We start from the raw sequence: 15938 nt of genomic DNA on the forward strand, positions 1-15938 counted from the left end.
CTAAACGGGCTGATCTATGAAAATTGAACCTGGCTCTGATACTACTTGTGAGGATCAACCTGATTAAACAACGAACAAGAAAAATAGCAGAAAAATTGAGAAATTAAACACACAAATTTAACGTGGAAAAACTCCTCCAAAGAAGATAAAAAACCACGGGCAAAGATAATTTTACTATAATGGCAAAAGAACGAAAAGTATAAAAGATAGAGATAAAAACTAAATCCCGAAAACCCGAAAACAAAGAACCCTCAAAACGTAAACACAAAATTCTCTAAATGTGTTATGAGTTCTAATCTCTAATGGGTATGTATTCTAAGGTTGTAAAAGAGCCTATTTATAGGCTAAATTCATAAGTCAAATAATAATAAAATAATCTAAACTAATCAGTGTTTGATTGAAACAAGTAAACAAAGTTTAACTGAAATATTATTTCTCAAATTTGACTGAAAATAGGAGTCATATTTAACAACATCTTTCGTCAAGATAATAAAAGAAAAAAATAGAATCAAGCTGGCATCTGGAATCGGCACAACGGGTACAAGTGATTGTTCTTCAACAACTTAACAATGCAACCATCATAGAACACATGTGTGCATGGCATCGAGGCAACCTCGTCACCCTCCGAGAACTCATCGAGACAGATAGCACATTCTTTGCTCATTGAGTTCAAACCCTCACGTAATCTCCTCATCTTCTTCAAAGGTAGGCTATCTTGTTCTTCATCATCACCCCATTTATACCTTCTCAAAGCTTGAACCGACAAACATGTAACAGGCTTGAAATTCAATGTGTCCTCACCATCACCATCACCATCATCATCTTCGTTGTCATTCGGCTCATCGACCTCATCATCATCATCATCAATCGGCACCTTGATGATTACTTCCACTTCAAAGGAAATGAGTTTACGTGCAAAGTTAAGGGGGTTACTATGTATCTGCCATGCATAAGACAAGATACCAGGAAGGATGAGGGTCTGAATGTAGTCTAGAGGTGCACCCGTTCTTTCTAACAAGGAGAGTAGGATGTTGGGACCGTCTTTATCGGATAAAATGGTGTCCCGACGATATATGACGGACTCATTTAAACTTCCTAACGTTGTTCCCTTGTTAAGAGATGAAACGAAACGAATACCCACAACTATGTTGAAAAAGTCATATGGGATATGACTATAACGTTGTTGTACTTCAAGGTTATTGGTTACTTCCCTTAGCTTCATAGGGTAAATGGAAGCCTCCATTGCTACTGTCTTGCAACCTTTTTGATCGTTGAGGGGTTTCTCAGAATCACAATTGATGTTGAGAGTGTAAATACAAATGATATAAAGTTAGGGGATTAGTTTTTTTATAGGGGCTTAATTTTTTTCCTATTTCTTCTACAATTCTACACCAAATAGGTAAATTGCATGTTTACTTATTACATTATAATCCTACTCAAACTCTTATCCTTTTTTATGGATAAGTTCTTAATTAAAATTTTAAAATATAAACAAATGTAGAGATATTAAGGACCACAGGATAGGATAAGATATGATTGAATATTTTCATTATCAAATTTCATTTATTTATTATTATCTATTTTAAATTAAAAAAATTATAATCAACTTGAAATTAATAAATATTCGAATTGATTAAATATTTAAATTTAGTAAGTTAATTTTTTAAAACATAAATAAAAAAATGGATTGAAATTTGGGTACCCTGATTCCTTATCCAAAGTCAATTTAAAATATGGATAATTCATTATCAGAAAGACTAGAAGAAGTAAGTAGCAAAAGCCGAGAATAATTGCATTTTAGTAATTCAAGTACCTCACCGCCAAAGTTGGGTACAATTAAGAACGTTTGTTTAGATCAAAATTGGGGTTTCAGGAAATAAATAATTGATATAAGATATGAAATTACAATGTTTGTGTGCAGCTTTTGATCTCCAAGTGCCATCATGAAGCCAACTGTAAAATGCATAAAACATTCTGTAAAACTTTCCCTCCAATCGCCGCACAATATATGTACAAGAAACTCCGAGTAGGAGGCCACTCGGATTCTTCTTCATGCAAAATCCCAAATCAAAATTGAATACCTGTTGTTGAGGAAGCTTGAAACTTATCAAGACATTTTCATTTGGATTTGCCGATGAATATGTACAAGAAACTCCACATAAGATGGCCCATTTGCATTTTGTCTTCTACCATGCAAGATACGAACAACATTCCTGAAAATGTAGTAATTCTATCATGAGAATCCCCTAATATATTTGCTTTTCTTTTCTTCCAAAATAGAAATGATTATTAGAAACCTACAACCATAGAAGCAATTTGCTTCATTGTCGTAAAAAAAAAAACAAGGCAAAAACTCTCGGACAAGAATTAAACAACCTAGTCTCTGCTCTCAATTACATAGTTGAGAAAAGTTTATATGACGCATGTTGGAAGAATCCATGGCTATTTTGATCAAAATATTCTACATAGGATATATTTAATACTTTTATAAGGAGGTGGTGGGGGAATGGTCTCCAGGATTTGAACCCTGGATTTTTGCCACTACACCAGTGGCTCAGCTGACTAGGATAATTTATTTAACCATATCATAGTTTTGCGTGAGAAGGAAGTTCAATGCACTTACCTGACGGATCCCCCTTCTTGCATAATGTGAAGCTGCAACAGAAAATGAAAGAATGTAAAGATAAAATTGTATTAAACAGCGAAATGGTGTTCAATTTGGCTATGAAGGGAATGGAACAGAAACTGTTCTTTTTGGAGTAAAATAACACTAAAGAAACCACCATTTATCATACCGAAGGTAGGAGCATCTTTGTTGGCGAATCACATTGACTACATCATTGAAGTTCTTTGATAGAGGATTGGAAAATTGCTGCATCACAAACTGAACATAAAATGTTGACAAAAGAGCGTTAATGTCTATACAGGGTAAGTGAAAGGGTCTAGACACAGAATAAAGCTTAAAAGTGAACAATATTTACAGGGGATAACCTAACCCCGTAATCCTAACATTTGAATCCAGGGTCACGCATTTGAGTGCCATACTAGTCAGTCATCAAGCAAAACAGTTTTCAAGACTCTACTCATCGAATCCAAAAATCAAATACTCCATAAATAACAAAGAAATTCTCACTATTAATGGAAGGAAAATGAAACAGCATGCAGTGTGGCACACAAAATTCATCATACAGGTAGTTTAATAGCAATTTCAAATCATAACCCGGATGAGGTCAATGGACCATTTGAGTTTAGTATTTAAATATTTAATTTATTTTTAAATAAAAAAAGTGTAAAAAAATATCCTAAGCTTATTTTCAGCAGACAAAAACCTGAAAAATCAGGAAATACAATTTCAGGTGCTTAACAAGTTGTTTCTAGTAAATTAACGAATTAATGAGGATTTAAAAAAAAACGGAAGTAAAACAAGGTACCTGAGTGGGTACTTCGTCAACTGAGGTAAAGCCAAAAAGTTGTTGCAAGATACTTGAATCCACTGAGCTTCCAAAATATATTAAAGTATCCTCACCATTCTCAAGAAGATAGATTCCATCATCACAGACATGTTCACTAGAAAGTGGTGTTGGGTTTTAACAGCAAAGGAGGAAAACAGAAGCAAATAATCTGGATGAAGTATGAAGTTCTGTTTGAAAATAGAGTAACAAAGTAATAAACTCGGATGAAGATTGAAAGAAGTTTTAACAAAGACTTAAGACTTGTAGAAAGAAACTTTTTATTTCATCCGGCTAAAGTATATGTGATACAATAGAATAAGACAGTTACCTAATGTCTAACTGCTACCACTAATACATGACTTAAAGCTTAGCTAAAATTACACTCAAAAGAAGCTGACATATGAGCTATTACATCAAACATAAATGAACAATAACAACTCCTATTAACTTGAAGTCACATTACAAAGAAACTAAATCAAGTTACAAATGAACAAAAAATTGTTGTTGCCCTGGTTAGGCTTGGATGCTGGTTTCCTGTTTCATCGCAGACCAAAATTTAACAAGTGGGATTGTAGGAAGAAGAACAGATTCATCCCCATCCTGTCCAGCAAGCATAAATTGTCTGTTGGCATGGTTAAAACACTTTGGACCATAAGCCAACTAGAAATTTTATTACCTTTGAATCAACATTGTGGATGGCAAACATCCTGGGATAAACCAATGGGATTGCCAAAGGAGTAGAAAGGGAGGAAACATAATTGAACCAGAAGGAACGGTCATCTATTCTGCCATCATTTCGCAACCCTCTACTCTTGATTAATGCTGATGAAAGGAAAAGACAATATATATCAACAGATGAAAAATACTTCAATTTTTCCTTGACAAGATGTCTGAGTCTCTGCCACAGGATTTGCCAAAATGGAAGAAAAAGTTTGAAGATGAAGATTAACTAAAATAATGATAGTGGAAATGAATGAGATACATATCAAGTAGATAAATTAACAAAAAGAAATATTTATACCAAGAGTATATAGAGGGAGAAGCTTAAGAGCCTTAGGAAGAATAAGCTGTCCAGTTGATGATACTGTGGCGCAAAATTTACGATGTGAAAGCAGAATGTTGATGCAAAGATTTATAACATGGTCCCTCACTTGAAGAAGCGGGCATGTAGGAATTCTATAATTCTATAATAAAGGTTGATGAAGATGGATTAACACTGCATGGTGCGATTCTATAATTCAGTTCAGAATGAATTCTTATATACAATATCATTACGATGAAATAAATATTTTTTTATATTAAATATTATCTACTTTAAAAACCCAAAAGTTGTACTCATAATTTTGTCTTCTAAAAAAACACATCACAAAATCCTTACTTTATAGGATGTACTCAAAACCTTGACTAGTTAATATGAGATAATTTTTCACTTTAACTATAGTCATGAAAATATTTTCAATTGTGTTGCATTTATCAAATTACAAATATATATATATATGATATACCGCAATTTAGAATTATTATTTCAATCCATTCATGAAACTTACAATTAGATAGTATTAGATACTAATTGAGATGCAAAAATTTACATCTTTCAATGAGATAATTGAAATAAATTAAATCAAGTTGGCATTTGGAACCGGCACAACTGGCATAGGTGACTAGTCTTCAACCACTTAACAATGCAACCATCATGGAACACATGTGTGCATATCGAGGCTGTTGTTCCAATAGGGTCGGAAGCGTGTAAATTATTGTACTAAAAAAATCACACAAAGTTCAATTCCCAGGGAAGAGACGTGGATCACAAGGATCTCTTAAATACCAAGTCTTTCCTTAGTCAGAATATCCCTTCTATAGTAATTTAATAGCACAATTAAATACTACTATTATACCCTCAAATATTGAAAGAAAAATAGGACAAAAAAAAGAACACAAGAGTTTTAACGAGGTTCGGTAAATTATACCTACGTCCTCGGGCACTAACACCAGATAATAACTTTACTATCTCCAAAGTATTACAAACAAATAGAATTCCTTAAGAATTCTCAAATGGGAGAAGAGAGAAAACTAAGAGAGAAAGATTGGTTGGGATGAATTGAAATGAGAAATGAGAAGGCCTATTTATAGTTGAGGTTTAAGGACCAAACAATAAATAGCCCATTATCTCAAGGACCAAAAAAAAATATCCCATGCCACTTTTTCAAAGTCAACTTTAGGGTGCTAAACTTGCACCACTTTGTATTGTTTGCCATTAATGTTGTCTCCCATTAATGTTAACAATCTCCACCTTGAAGATTTGATTAGGATAATCACATCTTCACACACTTCCTTCAACTCCCCAAATTCGATAAAGCTATCTTTTGTAGTGCCTACAAATGCACTCTCGAGCGCCATACACCTGAAGGTGCTCAAATTCTCAGGATGTTAATCAAGTTCAAACAATGATTAAACTTGATTGTTTTTACCACCTTGGTCATCATATCTGCGGGATTATCTGCTGTCGGAATCTTCTGAAGTAGAATTTTTCCTTTTTCAAAGACTTCCCGCACAAAGTGATATCTTACGTCGATATGCTTGGTTCTTGAATGATAGACTTGATTTTTCGCTAAATGAATAGCGCTCTGACTGTCACAATATAAACTTATGTGACTTTGAACAACTCCTAAGTCTTTCAACAATCCATTAAGCCAAATAGCCTCCTTAACAGCTTCTGTAACTGCCATATATTCTGCCTCTGTAGTAGACACAGCTACTGTAGACTGTAAGGTAGACTTCCAACTCACTGGGGCTTTCGCAAGAGTAAACAGATACCCCGTAGTTGAACGACGTTTATCTAAATCACCAGCAAAGTCGGAATCAACATATCCAACTACAAACTGACCAAGTGCTTCATCCTGTTCAAAAATTAAACCAACATCTACGGTTTTTCGAAGATACCGTAGAATCCATTTCACAGCTTGCCAATGTCCTTTTCCAGGATCATGCATATACCTGCTCACAACTCCAACAGCTTGTGAAATGTCAGGCCTCGTACACACCATCGCATACATCAAACTCCCAACAGCATTAGCATATGGGACTTTCGCCATATATTCTCTTTCATCTTCAGTCTTCGGAGATAATTGAGCACTAAGTTTCAAATGAGAAGCAAGTGGGGTACCTACATGTTTTGTGTTTTCATTTACACCAAAACATTGTAATACCTTTTTCAGATATTGCTTCTGATTTAAACAGAGCTTGCCTCTCGGTCTATCTCTACTTATCTCCATGCCGAGAATCTTCTTGGCCTCACCTAGATCTTTCATCTCGAACTCTTGATTCAACTGAGCCTTCAACTTATCTATCTCATTTTGGCTCTTCGAAGCGATTAACATATCATCAACATACAAGAGTAGATAAATGAAAGATCCGTCATGCAGCTTCTGCAAATATACACAATTGTCATATTTGCTTCTTGTGTACTTCTGCCTTCTCATAAAGCTATCAAATCCTTGTACCACTGCCTCGGGGATTGCTTCAATCCATATAGCGATTTGTTAAGCTTACAAACCCAATTTCTACCACCAGCATCTGTGTATCCTTCTGGCTGAGTCATATAGATCTCCTCTTCTAACTCACCATGCAAGAAAGCCGTCTTAACATCAAGTTGAGCTAGCTCCAAATTCAACTGTGCTACCAAGGCCAACAAAATTCTAATGGAGGAATGCTTCACAACAGGGGAAAATACATCATTGTAGTCAATTCCCTCCTTCTGAGCGTAGCCTTTAGCTACCAATCTTGCCTTGTAGCGAATATCCTTCTTGCTAGGAGATCCATTTTTCTTTGCGAATACCCACTTGCATCCGATTGCCCTTTTACCTTTCGGTAATTGCGCCAACTCCCAAGTATTGTTCTTCCGGAGAGACTGCATTTCTTCATCCATGGCGCTTTTCCATTTATCACTTTCTAAGCTTTGCATTGCTTCTTGATAAGTGATAGGAATATCATCAACAACGGGAAGGGCGTAGGCCACCATATCAGTAAATCGAGCAGGTTTACGAATTTCTCTCCGTGGCCTTGCAACTGCAACTGGTTCTGGTGTACTTAGTGGTTCTTGGGTCAGAACCTCTTCAACCTCTAATTCCTCCATTGTGGCTGGAGAATTAGACTTATTAACTGGGCAAATCTCCATCTGCTCAAACTCTACCTGTTTTGGAGTACACTCCACCTGCTGTGGAGTATTGCTCGTCTGAATATCTTTATCTGCTACCTTTTTCAATGTGGCAAATTCATCAAAGGTAACATCTCTGCTACAGATCATTTTCTTTGTGCTTAAGCACCAAAGACGAAATCCCTTCACTCCAGAAGTGATTCCCATAAAGAGAGCTTTCTTTGCCCTCGGATCTAACTTTGACTCCTTCACATGGTAATATGCAGTGGTTCCAAACACATGTAAGGAATCATAATCTGTAGCCGGTTTTCCAGACCATACCTCAATAGGAGTTTTTCTTTCTAATGCAGATGATGGCAAACGATTAACAAGATGGCCAGCGTATGTCACTGCCTCAGCCCAAAATTGCTTGCCCAACCCAGCATTGGACAACATACATTGAACTTTCTCCAGCAATGTTCGATTCATACGCTCTGCCAATCCATTCTGCTGTGGTGTATCCCTAACTGTGAAGTGTCGAACAATACCATACTCTTGGCACACATCGAAGAACGGATCACTTTTATATTCCCCTCCATTGTCCGTCCTAAGCCGCTTGATTTTCTTGCCAGTCTGGTTTTCGATCATAGTTTTCCATTTAAGAAAAACTCTAAGCACTTCATCCTTAGTTCTCATGGTATACACCCAAACTCTTCTGGAAAAGTCATCAACAAAAGTAACAAAGTAGTGTTTTCCTCCCAATGAAGGTGTCTTGGAAGGCCCCCATACATCTGAGTGAACATATTCTAAAATACCTTTTGTATTATGGATAGCAGTGCCGAATTTCACTCTCTTTTGCTTTCTCAGAACACAATGCTCGCAAAATTTTAATTTGCAAGCCTTTGCACCTTTCAACAATCCTTGCTTTGCCAGAATTTGCAAGGATTTTTCGCTGGCATGTCCCAACTTCATATGCCACAACTGCATTGAGTCCAAGTCTTTGTTACCGGAAGCTGCAGCGACTGCTCCAATAACTGTACTACCTTGGTAGTAATACAAGTTATTTTTCCTGATGCCCTTCAATATCACAAGTGCGCCAGATGTCACTTTCAAAACCCCATCTCTCATAGTAACAACTGAACCATTGGATTCCAAGGCTCCCAATGAGATGAGATTTTTCTTCAAACTGGGCACGTACCGAACATCAGTCAGAACTCTGGTTGATCCATCTTTATTCTTTAATTGGATTGAACCTATCCCAACAGTTTTACAGACATTGTCATTGCCCATATAAACAACTCCTCCATTTAGTTCTACTAAATCAGAGAACCACTCCCGGTTAGGGGACATATGATAGGTACAACCCGAATCCAATATCCACTCATCTGAATGGAACGACGATGATGATGCAACCAGTGATAGTTCAGAGTCACTAGTATCATGCTTAGCAACACAAGCATCTACAACAGCTTTTCCCTTATTCTTCAGCTTTGGACAATTTTTCTTCCAGTGGCCTTTCTCATGACAAAAAGCACATTCATCTTTCCCGAGTCTGGACTTTGACTTTGATCTCCCCTTTTGAGTTTTCTTTCGAGTGTATGAACGACCTCGGACTACTAAAGCTTCTGTATCTCTAATTGAGTTTTTCTGTTTGTCCTTCTTTCTCTGTTCATAACTGTATAAGGCCGCACAGACTTCGCTCAGAGATATATCACTCTTGCCATGAAGTAGAGTAGTTTCTAGGAACTCAAACTCCTCAGGAAGTGACCCCAACAGCATCAAAGCCAAATCTTCATCTTTGAATGTCTCATCCATATTCAGCAAATCAGTGATTAACTGATTAAATTTGGTGATGTGATCATTCATTGTGGTACTTGGGACGTATGTGAAGCGAAACAGTCTTTTCTTCAAGTGGAGCTTATTTTGACTGTTTTTCTTCAAAAATTTTTCTTCAAGTGCCACCCACAACTTATTTGCAGAAGTCTCCTTTGAAAAAGCATACCTCTGCTCTCGAGAAAGGCATGATCGAATTGTGCCACATGCCAACTGATTGATCGCCTTCCAATCTTTCTCCTGTACATCATCTGGTTTCTCTTCATCAATGGCAATGTCTAGACCCTGCTGAAAAAAGGCATCTAGAACCTCACTTTGCCACATACCAAAATGGCCCGTGCCATCAAAGATCTCCACGGCCAATCTTGCATTTGCAATTGTCGGTCTTATCCACATGGACGATGCTGAAGCTCCTACACCGACCGTTTTCTCCATAATCTTTCAATATACCTAAGGAAATCTTTTCTGATGTGGAAGATCAGTTTAAACTGCAACCACAGAGCATACTACGATTAACCTTCGGCTCTTGATACCACTTGTTGTTCCAATAGGGTCGGAAGCGTGTAAATTATTGTACTAAAAAAATCACACAAAGTTCAATTCCCAGGGAAGAGACGTGGATCACAAGGATCTCTTAAATACCAAGTCTTTCCTTAGTCAGAATATCCCTTCTATAGTAATTTAATAGCACAATTAAATACTACTATTATACCCTCAAATATTGAAAGAAAAATAGGACAAAAAAAAGAACACAAGAGTTTTAACGAGGTTCGGTAAATTATACCTATGTCCTCGGGCACTAACACCAGATGATAACTTTACTATCTCCAAAGTATTACAAACAAATAGAATTCCTTAAGAATTCTCAAATGGGAGAAGAGAGAAAACTAAGAGAGAAAGATTGGTTGGGATGAATTGAAATGAGAAATGAGAAGGCCTATTTATAGTTGAGGTTTAAGGACCAAACAATAAATAGCCCATTATCTCAAGGACCAAAAAAAAATTATCCCATGCCACTTTTTCAAAGTCAACTTTAGGGTGCTAAACTTGCACCACTTTGTATTGTTTGCCATTAATGTTGTCTCCCATTAATGTTAACAGAGGCAACCTCGTCACCCTCCAAGAACTCATTGAGACAGATAGCACATTCTTTGTTTGTTGAGCTCAAACCCTCACGCAATCTCCTTCTCTTCTTCAAAGGCAAACAATCTTGTCTTCATCATCACCCCATTTATACCTTCTCAAAGCTTGAACTGACAAACATGTAGCAGGCTTGAAATTCAATGCATCCCCATCATCATCATTGTCGTCGTCATTCGGCTCATTGACCTCATCATCATTATCATCAGCCTCATCATCAACATTATCAACCGGCACCTTGATGATTACTTCCACTTCGAAGGAAATGAGTTTATGTGTAAAGTTAAGGGGGTTACTATAAATCTGCCGTGCATAAGACAAGATACTAGGAACAATGAGGGTCCGAATGTAGTCTAGAGGTGCACCCATTCTTTCTAACAAGGAGAGTAGGATGTTGGGTCCGTCTTTGTCTTATAAAATGGTGTCCCGACGATATGTGACGGACTCATTGAAATCCCCTAACGTTGTTTCCCTGTTAAGAGATGAAACGAAACGAATCCCCACAACTATGTTGAAAAAGTCACGTGGGATATGACTACAACGTTGTTGTACTTCAAGATTATTGGTTACTTCCCTCAGTTTGATGCAGTAAATGGAAGCTGCCATTGCTACTATCTTGCAACCTCTTTGATCGTTAAGGGGTTTCTCAGAATTGCAGTTAGTGTATGAGAGTGTAAATACAAATAGTATAGATTTGGGGGCTTAATTTTTTATAAGGAATTGAGAAAACAGAAATCACCGACTATTATTTGTTATTTTTTTCCTATTTCTTCAACAATTCTACACCTAAGTAAATTACATGTTTACTTATTACATAATAATCCTACTCAAAACTCTTATCCTTATTTATGGATAAGTCCTCAGTTAATTTTTTAAAATATAAACAAATACAGAAATATCAAGAACTGTGGGGTAGAATAAGGTATGACTTGATATTTGCATTATCGAATTTCATTTATTTATTATTATCTGTTTTAAATTAAAAAATTCTTATCTGAAATTAATAAATATTTAAATTTAGTAAGTTGAATATTTTACAAAATAAATTAAAAAAATGGATTGAAAATTGGGTACTCTAATTCATTATCCAAAGTCAATTTGAAGACGTCATCAAGTAAAAGGCTGGCTTGCAAGGGTGTTCGTTGCCGGGGCCAATCCGAACCCTGGTTTGAATTTCCTTTTCTTTTCTTTTTTTAATTTCTTATACATGTCCATTCAAATCAGACCTTCGCCGGAGTAAATAATAAATTTAATAGTTCCAAATAATAAAATATTTTTATAGTCATTTTAATATATTTGATTATGATCAGAACCAATATATGATACCGAAAAAGGATACACTACGAGAAGTAGGTAACAAAACCCCCGAAAATATTTGTATTATTATTACTTCAAGTTTTAAGTAAAAAATTTTATTTATAGTTGTTAAAAAAAATAAATGATTGCTACGATTTTTTAAATCTAATTTTGAAAAGAGACTGATTTAATATGCAAATAAATCAAATTAAAAAATAAAATTGTTTCATTAAGTTCCTGAACGTTTTATATAATTACATTTCAATCCGGTATCGTCAATGACAACAATGACAAGTTTATTGTTCAAAACGGATCATTCTTGTATTGGAAGTGGGATAATTAATTTATTTAAATTATTTCTGAAAAAAGCCGAAAGAAAGAGAGATGTATGAATGTTAGGAAAGGATATATAAATTTGTAGTGGTAGAAATTGTGATATTGTCCTTGGTTCTCATGGACCATCCTTTAGGAATGTTGAAAACCCGGAAATTAAAGCTATGGCCAAAAATAATGGCAGCCAATGGATGGTAAACTTATCAAATTTGAGCTATAGCAACAACTTATAAATACATTTTTTTCGATCATTCGGAAATATGATAATAACATTATGTATTCGCTAAATTAGCTTATAATATTCTTTAAAACGTAGAATCTCGAAGTAGATGTGGTCATATCAACATAGACAAGCTCAAAAAGAAATCAACTGGACAACAATGACAACCATTATAGATATATCTTTCAGCCGGCCATAATGTTTTTCCTTTTTCTTATCTCAAGATTTTTTCTTTTTGGTGTCTTTTTTCTCTCGTCTTCAAAAATATTAAATATTTATATATACTTTAAAAAATTAATTTTTTTAAAAGTTGAACAAACACAATATAATTAAAGTATAAATATAAATCTAAATAATTACAAGTATTAAATTATTACATCAGATAATCTGAATTATCACAATGCAACATCAAATTATTACATTATAAATAAATCAAATTGATACAATACAATTTTAAATAAACAAGTTAATAAACTAACTAGATTAAAAACCATTCATAACAATCATAAACTCAGGCACCACACGTCGTGCGCGGTAGGTATCGAATAACACAGGATCAGATATCGATGAAATGATAAAATTCCTGTCGCAGAAAACACAAAAAGAACCTCACAAGAAAATAAAATTGTGGATTTCTAAATACAAGGACACATTGATCGATGATTAACCAGAATCCCCTAAAACACTAACCGCAGCGGTCCGTTGTTCATTTGTAAGGTCTTTCGGAAAGTTAACGAGGAAGGAAACATTCAAGTTGCCTCGGCTTCCCGGTTCTTTCTTGTTGGCCATACCCTGGCCTTTGATGACCCTTTGATAGCCAGGCCCAATGATTTCATCAATTTCCAGATTCATCGTCCCTCCGCCCAGTAAAGGTATCGGAAAGGAGCAACCTGTGAGAGCCTTCACCAACGGAATTTCAACAGTGAGCTCCAGATCATCGCCGACTCGTCGGAACAAGCTGTGGCGTTTCTCGGCAATCACGAAAGTAACGTCGGCAGCGTAGGCTCCTGGGCTTTCGTTTCCCATTCCTTCGAATGTTACCTTTGTCCCTTTCTTCCATCCTGGATTCACTTTTACTGATAATATCTCGTCTTCTTGTATTATTTGCCTGCCCATTTTATTCACAATTTTGCTTCAGATTTTAATAATGTTAATTCATAATAAATGGATTTTGGGTAAAAAATTAAAAACCTTTGTATTTTAATAGGTTGTATGAATCGGGTTGGATTTTAATCCATTGAATCTAGATTATTTAATTTAGGGTTTAAATCTTGAGGATAATTTTTATTGAAGCTAAATTTTGAATTTGGATTAATTCCCATTTTAATTATTTAAAGTTGAATATTTTTAAATTTAAGTTTTTTAAGTTGAATTACTATAAATTCAAATTATAATCATTTAAGCTTTAGATTAATTTGAGTTATTATCTAATTAATTTGAGATTTAATTTTCAAGTTCGTTTCATATGACAATGCGAAATCACAGAGAAAATGTAAAGCTGAAAAAAATGATAAATATAAAATTACGAACCCGTATAGCGTAAGAACGTCTCTCGTGATCATCACCTTCTTCATACATCCATAGCACAACTCTTCAAGCGTGCACTCCAGATTTCTCTCGATCGTTGGAGGTTTCACCATCCCGCTTAACTTAGAATACCTGGTCGGGTCACTCTTCCACTTGCTCGAGGAGTTTCTCGGCAGATTCTCGGGGAATCCGTTTCTATGATCCACGCTTCTCAGACTTGCTCCATTATGAATGCTGTTTACGCGGGAAGGTCTCGGCAGGGGGCTCCTCTTGCTCGGGGTTCTCGGAGGGATTGAAGCAAAGAAAGCGTCCATGTATCGATGCCTGAAACAATGCCCCCTCCGGGATTGGAATCCATGTCGGCCATTGTATCCGTAGCCGCGAATCGGAGGACATTGCATGTTTGCTTGATCTATTACCTAGATATAAAAATTCTGTCACGTTTGCGAACCGAATCTGCATTTCTTACAATGACGCCATGATTGTAATGTGAAAGGAAATCTGTAAAGCTTGGTTTAGAAATGGAGGCAGATTCAAATGATTGAACTATATAAAGAGTGTTAGCAAAAAGCCAAAGGGGGGACAGATTTTTACCATTTCCAACAGTAAAATATAATATAAAAAATGCATGGTTAATCTATTAACTAATTACCCAAATATTTACTGTTTGCCAATAAAAACATAATTAGCCAAATATTCATTGGCTTTCATTACCACATTTCTATTAGCAAGAGATAGTAACCTAAATTTTCTTTCACTATTTTTTCTCTATTTTCTAAGGGTATTATCTTTCCATTCATATATATATATATATAATTGAGATATTAATCATTTTACTTTAATTTATCATAATTCAATTTTTATACTTTACGGAAATTAAAAAATTAGTCCAATTGAACAACACAATTAGACATTATCGTTAAATCATTACCTCAAAATTTATAGTTCAGCAATTTACAAGCAAGAAATTAGCAAAAATTAATATTTCACTAATTTATATGCCAAAAAATTAACAAAAAAGTACAAGTAAAATTTATATATTTACCAATAAATGTACTAACCTCTCTATTTTCATAAAATAGAATTTCATGATTAGATGGCGTTGTTTTTATGTATATTAGCATTTAAATAATTTTGCATCCATGCTATTATCAATTTCACTTATTTTTTAACCAATATCAAACAGGATTAAATTAAATCATTTACTTCTATATTACAGGCATTAAATGTCAGACCAAATGGGAAAGACTTCATCATTTCTTTTAATGATTATGAATTAATTTTCAAATATATATTTAGCTAACCTTTTTTTTTTTGGGTCCCTCAAACATCTATCAGCAGGACAAAATGGCGATAATGAGAATAAGCAATAGAGTTGGCTGGTGCCTGCAGCTCTACATATAGTGATGGGCTTTTCCGAAGTCCAGAACCATTTCATTTTCTCAGCATTCACTTAATTATAATACACATTAACTAATTTGATACACAAATTTTAATTTTATGCAATTATAAACATATTAAAATTTTAATAAATACTTAAAACTTTTCTTTAATTCAATTATGCACTGCTTAAAAATTTAAATACATTAATTAATTTTTATATTTGATAAATATAATTATTTATATATACAATATATAAACATAAAACAATGCTATATCAATAATTGTATTAATAAAAATTGAATCAAATTAAAATTCTATATATAAAATTACACAATCAAAATTCAAGTATAATAAATAAAATCATTTTTTATATATAATATATAAACATAAAATAATAACATATCAATAATTGTATTTTTAAAATTGAATCAAATCCAAATTGCGTATATAAAATTATAAAAAATCAAAATTTAAATATAATAAACATAAATATTCGTATGCAATATATAAACATAAAATAAATATTTTTTTTCTACATAAAGCAATTATATTAAAGATTTTCAACAAACATGTGCAGAAAATTTTGATATTTTAGAAAAGAATTACCCTACAACCCAACTTC

At 34.5% G+C, this 15938-nt stretch overlaps 2 protein-coding genes and 1 long non-coding RNA gene across 4 annotated transcripts; all 3 read right to left on the reverse strand.

Annotated features, from left to right (window-relative positions):
- Positions 1 to 508: 508 nt before the first annotated feature.
- Positions 509 to 1243, reverse strand: LOC121228892 (E3 ubiquitin-protein ligase RNF12-B). Its single transcript, XM_041111907.1, has one exon. The coding sequence runs from the start codon at positions 1241 to 1243 to the stop codon at positions 509 to 511; it is 735 nt and encodes a 244-aa protein (XP_040967841.1).
- A 528-nt stretch (positions 1244 to 1771) lies between these two features.
- LOC121229508 (uncharacterized) lies at positions 1772 to 4669 on the reverse strand. Of its 2 annotated transcripts, XR_005927292.1 has the most exons (7): positions 4474 to 4669; positions 4129 to 4274; positions 3432 to 4052; positions 2796 to 2884; positions 2624 to 2655; positions 2082 to 2213; positions 1772 to 1953 (listed from the first exon to the last, which is right to left on the reverse strand). It is a non-coding gene; the product is annotated as an uncharacterized lncRNA (long non-coding RNA). The 2 variants fall into 2 exon arrangements; XR_005927291.1 differs by lacking the exon at positions 1772 to 1953 and having other exon boundaries at positions 1961 to 2213.
- An 8196-nt stretch (positions 4670 to 12865) lies between these two features.
- LOC121229509 (protein psi1) lies at positions 12866 to 14677 on the reverse strand. The gene is made up of 2 exons (XM_041114066.1): positions 13937 to 14677; positions 12866 to 13514 (listed from the first exon to the last, which is right to left on the reverse strand). Exons 1-2 carry the CDS (start codon positions 14332 to 14334, stop codon positions 13070 to 13072), a joined length of 843 nt encoding a protein of 280 aa, XP_040970000.1. The 5' UTR covers positions 14335 to 14677; the 3' UTR covers positions 12866 to 13069.
- Between the last annotated feature and the right edge of the window lie 1261 nt (positions 14678 to 15938).

This window comes from Gossypium hirsutum, chromosome A05, assembly GCF_007990345.1.
Source record: "Gossypium hirsutum isolate 1008001.06 chromosome A05, Gossypium_hirsutum_v2.1, whole genome shotgun sequence".
NCBI lineage: Eukaryota > Viridiplantae > Streptophyta > Magnoliopsida > Malvales > Malvaceae > Gossypium > Gossypium hirsutum.

Excerpts from the sequence above, each read along its gene's own strand:
- LOC121228892 (XM_041111907.1), bottom strand. The coding sequence starts at position 1,243 with ATGGAGGCTTCCATTTACCCTATGAAGCTAAGGGAAGTAACCAATAAC.
- LOC121229509 (XM_041114066.1), bottom strand. The coding sequence starts at position 14,334 with ATGCAATGTCCTCCGATTCGCGGCTACGGATACAATGGCCGACATGGA. Across the intron at positions 13,515-13,936 it reads GACGTTCTTACGCTATACGG|GCAAATAATACAAGAAGACG; the intron begins GTTCGTAATTTT and ends TAAAATGGGCAG.